Source organism: Ovis canadensis, chromosome 19, assembly GCF_042477335.2.
Source record: "Ovis canadensis isolate MfBH-ARS-UI-01 breed Bighorn chromosome 19, ARS-UI_OviCan_v2, whole genome shotgun sequence".
Taxonomy (NCBI): domain Eukaryota; kingdom Metazoa; phylum Chordata; class Mammalia; order Artiodactyla; family Bovidae; genus Ovis; species Ovis canadensis.
The window spans coordinates 74,071,073-74,085,265 of record NC_091263.1 but is presented as its reverse complement, the minus strand read 5'-3'; the positions used below and the strand labels follow the sequence as shown (position 1 = coordinate 74,085,265).

General features: G+C 55.9%; 1 protein-coding gene and 1 long non-coding RNA gene across 3 annotated transcripts in view; one reads left to right on the top strand and one right to left on the bottom strand.

The window, feature by feature from the left end:
• Positions 1 to 14,193, bottom strand: part of LOC138424897 (uncharacterized) — a 47,413-nt gene that overhangs the window by 13,306 nt on the left and 19,914 nt on the right. The window lies entirely within an intron of this gene.
• KBTBD12 (kelch repeat and BTB domain containing 12) overlaps positions 1 to 14,193 on the top strand; it is a 55,404-nt gene that overhangs the window by 31,665 nt on the left and 9,546 nt on the right. For both annotated transcript variants that reach the window (XM_069562446.1, XM_069562447.1), the window contains exon 5: positions 8,709 to 8,906. In XM_069562446.1, coding sequence (XP_069418547.1) covers positions 8,709 to 8,906 — 198 coding nt within the window. The remainder of the gene's footprint in view (positions 1 to 8,708; positions 8,907 to 14,193) is intronic.

The following is a 14,193-nucleotide window of genomic DNA, read 5'->3' as shown; positions in this document are numbered from 1 at the left end:
GAAGGGACAGGGGACCCCCCGGCACAGCAGTGTCCCAGGAACGCAGGTTGGGCACTGCTCGGAGCTCCCCGTGTCTGCACGTCCTCAGGGCGGGCTCTGGGTGTGCTCTGACCTCCTCCCGGGAGTCTTCTGGGCCTAGAGATAGCTTCTTAGGCTCACGCTGGACAAAGAAAGAAGGTGCCGTTTCAACGGCCGAAGCAGTTCAGCGGGGAGTCCCCGCGCCCCCTTTATTCTGGGAGCAGACTTGAGTTCTGAGACACGACAGCTGAAGTGGCTTCGAACCAGAGAGAAGGCTCGCCGTGTTTTCGCGGTCGGTACCTGTGAGACGTCCTTCCAGGGAAGCCTGTGAAGGGTTTTCGCCTTGATGACCTGGCCCGCTCACTGGGGGACCCAGAATCACGGGCTCCCAGAGGCCAGGGTCTGCCCAGGGTGCTCACCGGCGTGCCGCAGTCCACGTGACCTCAGAGTCCACGTGACCGCAGAGTCCACGTGACTGAGCGACTGAGCTGAACTCACGTCACAGCGTGGCTCACTTTCATCTCTGATATCCTGCAGACCCAGAGTCAGCAGCCCCACGCTTCAGTGTGGCGGTTAGTGGGAACTTGTACTCTTGTTGGACCGATACATAATTGTAATGCTGTTTTATGATGGTTTCTTATTTGCCTTCAGTTTCCCAAGACTGAGTTTTATGCACACAAAAAAAACACAAAACACAAATAAACAAAAGCCTTAAACTTGTTCTCTAGTACCTAGGAGAGACAGGAAGTAAATATCCGAAATATACATACAGATTGCTTAAAAATAGCTGGAGGGCTTCCCTCGTGGCCCAGAGGTGAAGAGTCTGCCTGCCCGTGCAGGAGACACAGCTCTGATCCCCGGTCTGGGAAGACCCCACAGGCCTCGGAGCAACTGAGCCTGTGGGCCACAACTGCTGAAGCTCACACACCCTGGAGCCCGCGCTCCGCAACGAGAGAAATCGCAACAGAGAAAAGCCTGCCCCGCAACTAAGACCAGCACAGCTGAAAATAAACACATAAAACTAGCTAGAAGTTCACAGCGATTTTGACACCGAAAGCAGAGACTGTCAGAAAGTGCTACGGTGTGAAAGCCCCGGATGGACCGGGATGAGACCGTTACCAAGAACAGACGGGGGACATCTGGCAGATGCCGTCTGGGTCTCTGACTTGTTTGTGTTTGCAGAGGAGCGTCAGGATGCAGCCAAAACCTTGGGCAAATACTTTCTATGCTGTGCTCTCATGAGAAGAGGTAAGTAGCTCAAAGCCGCACCGAAAGCAAGGATTCGTCCAGCAAAGCAAATCCAGCTGTGTTTTCACGCAGCCTGGTGTACAGAACCGTCTATGTCTGTGGGATGCTGGGGAAGCAGTGTTAGCTACTTCCCAGACCTTAAGAAAACCTTGACACTGGTATCATCAGTTCAGTAAGGCAGAGAGAATGTAATGTATGTTTTAAAACAGCGTGAAGAGTTGAAATGGGAAAATTTTAATGCTTTAAAGAAGAAGATATCTATTTTAAAATCCTGTCGTTTTTGAGTGCGATGCATTATCTTCACCCAGTGTATCCGGATTCATGTCTGTGATCATTTTTTAGATACTCCCTTCCTTTCCCTTCCTTGGGTAGATATAGGGATGAGCACAAACTATCCCTTTCCATAATGATTTTATTTACACACGGGCAATATGCCAGATTTGTTAAGACTTTTTTTTTTTTTTTTTTTGCTGTTCTGGGTAGCTTGTGGGATGTTAGTTCGCTGACCGGGGAGCAAACCTGGGCCCCAGCTATGAAAGCGCTTGAGTCGTAACCACTGGGCTACCAGAGGGGCCCCGAGATCTTTTCTCTGCAGTAATTTTTCGCCACACGCTGTCAAGCCCCCTTTAGAAGAACCTCAGGGAACAGAATGATGCGTAGCCTCCCTTCACTCTCTGCATCCTGTGTGTCTACGTTTGCAAGCTGTGGAGTACGCCTGATAAGTGCATCTTTGCTTGGTCGCCGACAGAATTATTAGTATAAACTCAGCCTGGGTCCTGTTAGGTTACGTCCAGCCAGAGTGAGGGGAGGTCAGTGACTTTCCAGGCAGGCAGACCTGGGGGCAAAGATGAGCCCAACAACAGACACCGACAAGGTCCCTGTCTGCGCCGGGAGTCCTGTGTCCTTAAGCAGGTTGTGTTTATAATCTGACAGGAAGTGAGCATTCAGCTGTTTGGACTGTCTGGGGCTTGACCAGGTCTAGAAAGCTAGTCGTCACTTTGTGTTCTGACAGGAGAGTGGAAGAGGACAGCGGTGCCCGCAGCGTGGGAAGGGCTGGGCCACGCACGCACTCAGCTAAGCTTTGTTTCCCGACTGTCTGCCCCAGCGAGGAGTGTGGGGTGCGCGGATGGGAACGAGGCACCCTTCTGCTGCCCAGTGACGTGCAGCCCAGGAAGACACACAGGAGCAGCGTCTTTATAGGAACCTCGATCTCTGTTCAGAGAGCAGCAGGCGCCCGAAGGAGGGGATGGCCGCTTGCAGAGACACAACGCCTTTCTTCGGGGTGATGGCTGAGCTGAGCCTCGAAGCAGGGATTTGTCCTCGTGGGGAGGAGAGACCCATCCAGGCGGAGACCAGCCTCTACAGAGGCCTAGAGGGGAACTACCTCACTGTTGGGATCCAGGCTGAGCCAGCCTGGAGCACGGGGTGCTGCGAACAGGGCGGCCGGGGAGACAGGCAGGGAGGGGAGGAGTGGGCAGAGGGGTGGCTGAAAACCAGGCACGCCTCTGGGAGACGGACAGGCCCGAGACGGCTGGGGGCTCCTGCCTGAGGGTGGCGAGGTGACGGGAGGCCGGCCCCAAGGTTCTGACCTCTGCAGGCGCTCCCTTCAGCCCCTGCGGGCTCGGCTCCTGGACCTGCTGGGACCTGCAGGGACCTGCAGGACGCGCTGGGGAGGACGGTCAGGGCAGAAAGGAGGCAGAGATGGCTCAGAGTCTGGAAGAGCAGAAGGGCGAGGCGCGCTGAGGCCCACGGACGCCCAGGACTGGGCCGGAGGGAAGCCCAGCGGTTGTCCGGAATCAGCCACAGATACGGCTGCGGCTTCTTTGGTGCCCGGGACTTGGAGCGAGAACTTCTGTCAACCGTCTGCATGCCCACTCGGTAACTGTCAGGCACTTCACGCACTTGAGTTTCCCTCCAAAATCAAGCAGAGTCAAGCGCTAACCAGTGGAACTCGGTCTTTCCTTTCAGCTCTTTTATTCGATTTTTCCCGATCATCTGTTTAGAAGAGCAAGCAGGCTGCTGATGGACGGGCAGGGTCAGCGGGTGAGCACAGAGGGCGCCGCCGCCCCGGGTGGTGGGCCGGACAGTCCTGGGCGCGGCCGGGAGTTTGTGAAGGCAGGTGGCCCTGCCTTTCACCCTGTGCTGAGGGGCTTTTTTCCTTTTCTGAAAATACCCATTAGAGCCTGGCACTAACTAACGAGGGACGAGCAGCGAGGTCGTGCCTTCTGGGGTTCAGGCTTCACGTCTGGAGTTCCTGAACAAGAGCAGAAGAGAAGCAGAGCCCTTCCCTGGAGGCTCGACGGCAACGAATCCGTCTGCCAATGCGGGGCGGGGCACACGGGTTTGCTTCCTGACCCGGGAAGGTGCCATAAGCCACAGGGCAACTAAGCCCACGGGCCACAGGTACTGAATCCCGCACACCCAAGAGCCAGTGCCCTGCACCAAGAGACGCCACCGCGATGAGAAGCCCGTGGACACAGCTGGAGAAAAACCCATGCCCAGCAATGAAGACCCAGCACAGCCATACACAAATAAATGTGATTTAGACGAGAGAGAGAGCAGGCAGCCGGAGTGAGAATGACGCCGGCCGGGCGTTATATTGTCAGGAAGAGGCCGCACCCACAAGTGAGTCAGAGCAGCCCCTCCACCCCGACCTGAGGCGGCCTCACTCCCGGACGCCCCCCCACCAAACAGGATCCTCCCGCCTGTCTCCCGTGGGGCCACCTGACCATTCCCGCCCCCCAAAACGCTTGACCTGATGCACCGTGTCAGGGAGCCCGTCTCCCCGCCCAGAGGTTCAGCTTATCGCTCAGCCCTTCAGCCTCCAATCGCCTCCATCCAACCTCGAACGAAGCATTTAAGAGATTCGCCCCTTCAGTCAGTAAGCCCTTAATCACAGACATGCAGACAATTAAGTTGTGACCAAGCGAACCGAAGGCGTCAGCAGCTCCCGTGAGCACCGGCTTACTAACACAGCGTCCTGGACCACGGGGGAGGAGAGACGGCCATCCCCCCTGACCTGCTGCACGCTGGCCGCTTGCTCTCGCGGGTGCGTGGGAAGAAGTCAAACTCCTGTCCTAGCGGTGATACTTGGGTTTGCAACGCTCGTCTGCTCCTCCTCTCCACACTCCTCCTTCACGTGTAAGTTAATCTTTGCAACATGAAACTGAAATTCTTATCCAGAACTTACAGATGAGCAATTTGAGACCTAGATTTTATTGCACAAAGCTGTCCTGGTGGCTCAGACAGGTAAACTGTCTGCCATGGGGGGACCTGGGTTCCGTCCCTGGGGGCAAGATGCCCTGGAGGAGGGCGTGGCGGCCCACTCCCGGATTCCTGCCTGGAGACTCCCACGGACAGAGGAGCCTGGCGGCTACAGTCTACGGGGTCGCAGAGAGTCGGACACGGCTGAGCGAGCAACGCTTTCCCTTTCACTTTCTGTTTCCAAAAGCCCACAGATTTTTTCCAAGGCCCGTAGGAGCCGGCAGCAGTGAATATATTTATTAAAGCTTGCTAAGGGGCTTCCCTGGGGGTCCGGGGGCTAAGACTCCTAGCTCCCAATGCAGGGGACATGGGTTCAATGCTTGATCAGGGAACATGGTCTCACATGCTACAACTGAGAGCTAAAACAACCAAATAAATAAATATTTTTAAAAAAAGAGCTTGTTCAGCCATGGAAGCAACTCTGGGAGCTTGTCAGAAGTGCTCCAGAATCACCCCTCCTTTGGGGTCCAGCCCAGAGCAGGGCAGAATAAGCTCCTGATGGCAGCCTGCGGGGGAGGGACATAGGAGCAACCCCCGAGCTGTGGTCAAGGCCCCATGGACAGCAGGTCCTGGCGGAAGTCAGGGAAGGACCACGCCCTGCCGTCTCCAGCACCTGGCCGAGGCTCTGTGTGGGGAGACATTTCATCTCTGAACAGGGAAAGACCACGATGACCAAACACACCAAGAGCAGCTCTTCATCTTGGCAGAAATAAAAGAGGAGAGAGAGGCGCCCTCTTCTGTAATCACCCCCTCCCACCCCACCCTACCCCAAAAGAACTAAGGTTTGTATATTGCCCCGGAGGTCCGCTGACGCAGGACTTGCAAAGAGAAACTGTGAGCCTGCTTCTGAATACAGGCAAGTCAGGCTCTGGTGGCACAGAAGTGAGAGATCTGGGGCGGCGCACTGAAATTCTAAAGCTGCTCTGTCCCATTGCAGGATCAAAAGCCTTCTCTCGTGGTGCTGGTGCTGACTTATTAATACATACCACGCCTTCATGGGAAGGTTTGTCTAATCAGCCCCCACTTTCAGGTTAGGCTCATTAAGTCGCTGGGACTAGAGGGCCCCCGGAGCGTGCTTGGTGCTGGAACTACACCCAGGGGAGACGGGGTGCGTTCGGGGGCGGCGGTCAGAAGCAAAGGCAGAGCCCGGGTAGCGCGGGTGGAGCCTGTGAACTCCGCCAGCCAGGCAGCAGCACAGCGCCGTGAAGAGCTGAACGGCACCATTAAAGGCACTTAGCGGCAGACGGAAGTGACAGGCCCTCTAATTATCCCAGCAACCTCCAGCACAAGCCGCGCTGCTTGTACATTACGCTGGGAGAGCTTCCCTGATGGGCTTTATGTGAACTTCTGATCACACCCAGGGCGCTGGCGGCTGCCTGTGCAGCCTGATGGCGAGCGACCCGCGTGCCCTCTGCTCGCCTCCACTGACCGGTCGTCCCAAGTGCTCGTATTAACAACAGAAACCAGCCCGGTAACCGCCCTCCCCATCCCAGGGAGCACGGAGCTAAGTGACCTCGTTCTTACCTGATGGGTGGTTGCCAGGGTCAGCGGCTACGGACAAAGCCTCTTTCTTAAGGCCGTCCTGCCCCTCGGACAGAGACTCCCCGATCTGTTGGACGAAGCAGCCTCTGGCCACCCCAGCGCCAGCAGGGAAGTGGGTTTGTGAGCGTCAGAGAGCGCAGTTGACAGAGGCCCACGTGGCCCCTCCTTGGAAGTGCAGCCACTCAGACTTGGCACAGTAATGGGCTAAATTATTTATCCAGGCGGAGAAGAGAGAAAGCGCTAAGAGCTTCCTGTGCTTACAGCCTTCACCCCTGGATGTGTCCTGAGACAGGAAACGGGCCGGGCTCCATCAGCAAAAGGGGGGAAGAAAAAGCTTCCTCCCGCACGCTCTCCATCGCCTCTACTCTGGGTGGGCCCGACCCGGGTGAGAACAAGCCATCCCATCCGTCCTCTCGCAGTCACTCAGGGCCGAGCGTCACGCACTGTAACACGAGTACGGATGTGAGAGCTGGACCATGAGGAAGGCTGAGCGCCGAAGAATTGGTGCTTTCACACTGTGGTGCTGGAGAAGACTCTTGAGAGCCCCTTGGACTGCAAGGAGATCCAGCCAGGCCATCCTAAAGGAAATCAACCCTGAATAGTCATTGGAAGGACTGATGCTGAAGCTCCAATCCTTGGGCCACCTGATGCAAAGAACTGACTCATTGGAAAAGACCCCGATGCTGGGCAAGACTGAAGGCGGGAGGAGAAGGGGACGACAGAGGATGAGATGGTTGGATGGCATCACCAACTCGATGGACGGGAGGCAGGAGGGCCGCCAGCCGCACACGGGAGGAGGGGCCGTACATGGGAGGAGGGCAGCGGGGAGGGCCGCCGGCTGCACATGGGCGGGCACGGGGTTAAACGATGGAAGAAACGCCACCGGGCGTCCTGGCATTAGTCTCTAAGTGGCACGACACGCTGGGCAGAGGCTGTGAGAGCCCAGAGGTCTCAACGCTGGTCTCGGTGTTGCTGTAAACTCCAGAGCCAAGTCCCCCCACTGCCGCGACCCTTCCAGGACCCTCCAGGGTAGCCGAGGCTGGCACTGTCCCGACTCCGATGGGCCGTGCAGAGCAGGTGGTCTGATGGGGTCTGCGTGCAGCGAGGTCACCAATGAGAGGACTGCCTTCCCCTCCAGGAACCTCACCTGCTGCCCAGGAGCCACGCTTCAGACAAGGAGAGACAGCCCGACGTTTACAGCCTTTCCTTGTGGGGCAAGCTCCTGTTTCTTATTACAGTGGATTGGGAATCCTTATGCCATCACTGCCCCAGCGGAGGGTGGGACTTAGAGTCATAATTATGTATGTGGTGTTTCTGTTAACTTGTTGCAGTCTCTGGACTTCTGAGCATAACCCCTGTCTCCTATGAGGTGCCTGTCTTGATGCCTGAAAGTGAAAAGTGAAAGTGAAGTCGCTCAGTCGTGTCCAACTCTTTGCGACCCTGTGGACTGTAGCCTACCAGGCTTCTCCATCCATGGGACTTCCCAGGCAAGAATACTGGAGTGGGTTACCATTTCCTTCTCCAGGGGATCTTCCCGACCCTGGGATCGAACCCGGGCCTCCCGCATTGCAGGCAGATGCTTTAACCTCTGAGTCTGCTCTCTGTTTATTCATCCGTGTGGCTTTCCACCCCATTAGCTTCCTAACGGCAGGAAACACGCCCCACTCCTTTCCCAGCTCATCCCGAGCGCGGCCGAGAGCACCTGTTGAACGCACCTTGTCGCCGAAAATGGAAGACGCAACGGGCGTTCGGGTTTGGGGCCTCCCTTTGAAACTAAAGCTAAAATTTACCAAAGGCTGGCCCTGCCCTGAGGAGGGAAGATTCCTGCCCCTTAAGAAGAGAGGGAGAGGGGACCCAGTGGTTAGGACTCTGCCCTAGCTTTGCACCGGGGACAGGTTCGATCCCTCATCAGGGAGGTAAGATCCTGTAAGCTAGGAGTCGGTGCTGCCAGAAATAAAATAAAAACAGGAGGAGACGGAGAAACGGGCTGGTCACCTTGGGGAGGGGAAAGGACGTTCGCTCGATAGCCAGGTCCCTGGGACCCTACCGACCGCAGGACGGCGGATGTCGGAACTGGGCCGCCCTCACACTCAGATCACAAAATCCTCCTCTCAAGGGAGGGCCCCTGAGACAGCCAGTGTGCGTCTGCCCCGCGTGTGAGCACAGACCAACGGCACTGGGGGTCAACGGGCTTGGGCTTGGCTGGGTGCACAGCAGGCCTCACCACTGCTTAGCAAGCATCTCGGGATAGATGTGTGGAGAGAGTAACGTGGAGACTTCCATCACCACGTGTAAAGTAGGTAGCCAACCGGAATTTGCTGTGTGTCTCAGGGAACCCCAACAGGGGCTCTGTATCAACCTGGAGGGGTGGGATGGGAGGGAGCGGGGGAGGCTCAACAGGGAGGGGACGTGTGTAGACCTATGGCTGACTCAGGTTGAGGTTTGACAGAAAACAGCAAATTTCTGCAAAGCAATTATCCTTCCATTAAAATAGTTAATTAAAGAAAGAAAGCATCCCGGGAAAGGAGCCAGGTGCACGAGACCGCCCAGGCCGCGAGCCTGGGGTGTGGGCCGGGTTGGGGGCGTGCCTGCGGGGACGCGCCACCCCGGTCACTCTGTCCTGTGTCCCTCTGCAGGTGGGATCGGCTGCGTCGGCCGGGACAGGGGCCAGGTCCGGAAGTGCCTGGACGCGGTGGAGATCTACAACCCGGACGGCGACTTCTGGAGAGAGGGGCCCCCGATGCCCACGCCCCTGCTTGGGCTGCGCTCCAACTCCACCAGCGCGGGCGCCGTGGATGGGAAGCTCTACGTCTGCGGGGGCTTCCACGGAGCAGGTACCCACGGGGCCGGAGATGCCGCGACCGGCAGTCCCGAGACGGGGGTGGGCTGAAAGGTGCTGCTGAGCAGTGAACGACGCCGACGCCGGGGTTCTTGGCCCCGGAGGACAGGAATTCAACCCGGGGCCAGTGACGCGGCTCGATCACTCAGAGCTTTTGTGTATTAAAGTTTTATTACAGTATAAAAGAGATAGAGAACGCTCTGACACAGATGTCAGAAAAGGGCAGAAAGCGTAGCCCCCTGCTAGTCTTTAGCTGGATGTTATACAGCTACTAGCAGACTGCTAATTAGAGGAAGGGAATGTCTCAAAACTCAGGGGCTGGAACCAGGCCCCTCACCCACACATGATGCATTGAGATAACCTTGGCACCAGGTGAGTCTTCCCGGGCCATCAAACGATCGACGTGAGATCTTTAAGGCAGATTTCCAAGCACACACAGTTTTATTAGCACAGATTAGAACAATGTGTGAGTGAAACATCCTGGTTTGTCCAGTCAGTTCTGAGTCTTGGGCGGAACCGACTTGCAGTCTAGGGTAAAAGTATAGTCCATTGACATAGTTTAAGACAAACATTTCCATAAGGAAAACGCATTGCTCAGCTCAAGGTTTGAGAACAGTCAAGTTCAGGTGGAGACACAGAACTTTAAAAGAGAAGCCTCTTTCTAAATTTGTGTCGAGAAGGGAAAAATCTCCAGAAGGGAAGACTCTCGAGAAGGAAAGACTCTCGAGAAGGGAAGACTCTCGAGAAGGGAAGACTCTCGAGAAGGGAAGACTCTTGGCCCTTGTCATTTGCTTCCTCCTGCCGCCTCAGAGAGAGAGAAAGAGAAAAAGCGTCTGACGCTCGCAGCCTGTTTCCTCCGTTTGGAGACCCCCGGCCTTCCTGCCTGTCACCCTCTCAGGAGACTGACTCAAAGTCGGTGACTCTGACCTTGGGCCTTCACACCCTCGGCGGGGGCTGCCCCCTCCTCAGTGGGTGGGGTCGGGTCTGTAACGCGCCTGGCACCCGGCGGCCTTGCGATCAGAAGGAGTTGAACACGAGGGGACGAGGGATGGGGGAGGGAAGGCTGATGCCCGACTGGAGAGCTCAAACACACGAGGAGCCCACGGAACAGGGGCGACCTCACTCCTGCACTGCGGCCACTCGCGACAGGTCGCTGGGAAGCGCTTCTAAGATAATACCTAATCCACACATTCATCACCAGCCTGTCTCCAGAAATCTAATTGCTTCCGTTGTTGCAATCTGCGGTATGGATTTATAATTTTTAATGCAACAGGGAGAATCTTAAATAGGCATAAATCTAATAAACAGCTGTCTCCAGAGTTTGATTAGTTGCCCTGGTAACTAAGGCGGAAAGCACTCACACTGAAAACGACGAGGAGTCCCGCTCGAACCTCCCTGATGGACCTCGAGGCCAGGACAGGTCTAGGAAAAACATGCCTCCGGAGCACTCACAACTTTGGACGCACGCCAGATAAAAATGGCACAGCCCCTGAAGAAAGCCAAGCCAGAGGCACGCCTGCCCTCGTGTTGAAGCACATAAATATGTTTAAGTTAAAGAATAAAGTTTCCATTAGCAACTAAGAGGCTTTGGAGATCTGTGAGCCCGACATGATGAATGTGCCTTATTAGGCTCTTGATTCAAACAAATCTGCAGAAAGATATTTTTTTCAGATAATCTGGGGAATCTGAACGTGGGCTGGGGTGTTAAATGGGCCGGAGTATTAATGCCATCTAATACTACTTGGTGTTAAGGAACTGGTAATTCTGTTAGGTTATGATGATAAGGCTTTTGCAGGCACTTTCCTGGTGGTTCAGACAGTAAAGAATCTGCCCGCAATGCGGGAGACCCAAGTTTGGGCCTCAGGAGGAAGGCATGGCAACCCACTCCAGTGTTCTTGCCTGGGAAATCCCATGAACGGAGAAGCCTGGTGGGATACAGTCCAGGGGTTCGAAAAGAGTTGGACACAACCACGGGCCTAATGCTTTCCCTTTTTTCACTGTGGCTTTACGTAAGAGAGGAGGAAAAAGGAAAAAGGTCACGGATGAGCAGAGACTGTGCAGAAGTTTTTATAGATGAGAATGATACGCTGTCTGAAATTTGTGTTAATCTACCCTGCTGCTGCTGCTGAGTCACTTCAGTCGTGTCTGACTCTGTGCGACCCCATGGACGGCAGCCCACCAGGCTCCCCCGTCCCTGGGATTCTCCAGGCAAGAACACTGGAGTGGGTTGCCATTTCCTTCTCCAATGCATGAAAGTGAAAAGTGACAGTGAAGTCACAGTCGTGTCCGACTCTTGGCGACCCCATGGACTGCAACCCACCAGGCTTCTGCGTCCATGGGATTTTCCAGGCAAGAGTACTGGGGTGGGGCGCCATTGCCTTCTCCACTAGCAAATTTTTTTTTAATTGGATGGGGACTGGGCGCTGGGGACGGCGAGAACAGACTCCACAGCACTGGTAGAGTGCGGGCCACTTTGCAGCTGGGTGATGGCTGCAGGGCTTTACTTACTACATTTTCGCTTTCATTCCGGCCACGTGGGCTGTGGTATCTTAGTTCCCCAACCAGGGATCAAACCTGGGTCCCTGCTCTAACCGCGGGACTGCCCAAAGCCCATGTCTACTCGCTTTTGTATGCTTGAAAGTCCCGGTAACAAGAAGCTTCAATTTTCCTCTCTCTATTTGTTCTTCATAGAATTTTCCAAAATATATTTTTTTAATGGTTCTAATAGCTTTCATTATTATACTTTGGCCACCCGATGTGAAGAGCTGACTCATTGGAAAAGACCCTGATGCTCGGAAAGATTGAGGGCAAGAGGAGAAGGGGACGACAGAGGACGAGATGGCTGGATGGCATCACCGCCTCAACAGACATGAGTTTGAGCAAGCTCTGGGAGATGGTGATGGACAGGGAGGCCTGGCCTGCCGCAGTCCGTGGGGTCGCAGAGTCAGACACGACTTACCGGCTGAACAGCAAAATATTTTGTTATATTAACCATCAGACGCTCACGTAAAGGTGGTTCCTGTCACAGTAGCGAGAACCCTGGCAGGACAAGGAGATCTTGTCAGGATCCTCGTTGGAGCCACGAGTGTAGGGGGGCCTGGGAGGGGCAGGAGGGAGCCCGGGCGCCTGACCTTCTCTTGCCCCCGCCTCTGGGGCTCCCCTCCAGCAGGGACAGAGCTCAGCCTCCCGCCCCCGCCCCTGGGGCTCCCCTCCAGCAGAGACGGAGCTCAGCCTCCCGCCCCCGCCCCTGGGGCTCCCCTTCAGCAGGGACGGAGCTTAGTGCTGCCCAGGGAACAGGGAAAGAAAGAAGAAGCACAGAACCCCTGCTGGTCGCGGCCCTGCCCTCTGCCCTCTGCCCTCTGGCTGCGGGCTTTCTCTGGAGCAGAAGGCAAGACGCAGGGCAGCCTCGGGACCTCCGGGGCAGTGGCCGGTGATCAGTGTCTAAGGATCCAGAAGACACACTCTTCATCTCGTTCCTCGTCTCATCTGCCTTTGTATCATATTGAGTTAGAGAATTGATGTCCTGTGTTTCAAGACTGTCTGAGCCGACCTCTTCTCCTGGAACAATAATGGACTAATAATGCTTCCAGCCAGAGGGAAATGGGTTTACCAGGCAAGCTCTCAAACTCCATTTTAATCATTTGCTTCGAGGACAGTAACTGTCCGGGACTGGATGAGTGAGCTGTCAGAGGGTTTATGGAAAGCAGAACAAGGGTATTAACGCAATCGCAGGCTCGTGATGAGCCACGGACCTCAGGGTCGGACCCGAACGCAAGCGCTGACTTTTCTCTTCTCACGCAGCACGAGCCCGCGCGTCCCGCTTATTTACTCAGAAAACCAGTCGAGAAATTCCTCTGGCTTCTCCGGTGGCTCCGTGGCGCACAACCCGCCTGCCACTGCGGGCGGCACAGGCAGAGAAGCGTGGCAGCTGCAGTCTGCGGGGTCGCAAGGCTCGGACACGAGTGGGCAGCCGAGCTCAGCTCGATGGATACCAGAGCAGTCAGTAAACACAGTGGTAGGTTTTGGCTAAAATGGGGGGAGGACACCTCTGTTTCCTCCCACACTCCCTGAAAAAGACAGTACGTGGAGTGAACAGTGAGACGGAAGGGGACGGGGGCAACGGCATCACAGTGTTGGAAGCACATAAGTGGGTGGCTGAGTAAGTGCCCAGACGCAGGAGTTCAGCGCTCACCTGGTAACAGGAAAAGGAAGCAGAAACCACGGACCCCCGGGAGCGATCACCCGCCTGCGGGAGGGGAGGGGGCTGACACTGATCACGTGGGGACAGAGGCAGGAAGGAGACTCCATCACGCCCTCCCACACGGAGCTAAAGCCCTTCCTGCACCCCAACAAAGACAGACGCTGAGGACGGGGCGGGGCGGGAGAGGTGGTCACTGACAAAAACAGGGAACTGGAGAGAACAGCTACATCCCGGACCTCGAGAGCATCAGCTTTCTTCCTCCTCTGGCTCCCAGACGTGGGCGATACCCTCTAGTCAGGAGACTGGACGACGCTACCCTGGGGATCGACCAGCAACCCCTCCTCCCCTGAAAGGGAAAGCAAACTCACCCCCTAAAGAACCTCACAGAAAAGGCTTCCGTGGTGTCCCTCTGTTACAGACAGCAAACAGCTGGGAGTCATCAGACCTCTGCAGAAAGCGTGTGCGTAACAGAGAGAAATGAAAACACAGAAATGAAGAAACAGGCCGGAGGAAACGAGCTATGCCAGGAGGAGACGCGTCCTTGGAGAGAAGAGATAGAACCTGCGTCGGTGCCAGAGGGCTCCTGGAGGTGACGAGCACGATGGGAAAGGAGCCTACAGCAGGGAGCCCGGGCTGCAGGGTGGAAGGGACGTCTCAGCAACTGGAGAGGAAACGAGGGAAAGAGAGTGTGTCTGCAGTGTCCAATATCTGAATAATGGGCGTTTAGTAAAAAAGAAAGAAAAGAAAGAAAGAGAGACGATGGCTGGATGAAACACCCCTGCGGTAAATGAGGAAAGCTTCCTGGAACTGAAATCCCCGATGAAAGGTACCAGCCACCCCAGCGGAGCGGGAGGAAACGGACCTGAAGTGAAGCGCGGGACGCCGGGGACACGGGAGGGCCCCGAGAGTCCGGGAGAGAAAGGGCTCGTCTCGTGGAAAGGGTCGGGAGTCAGAGGGGCCACCCTCAGGAAGCAGGATGCTGGGAGCCAGAAGAAGGGGAGGCCCGCGCCTTCAAACGCCTTCGGGAAAGCCACCTTCTCCCCGCACCACCGTGCCTGCCGAACCGCCAAGCGGGGGCCGC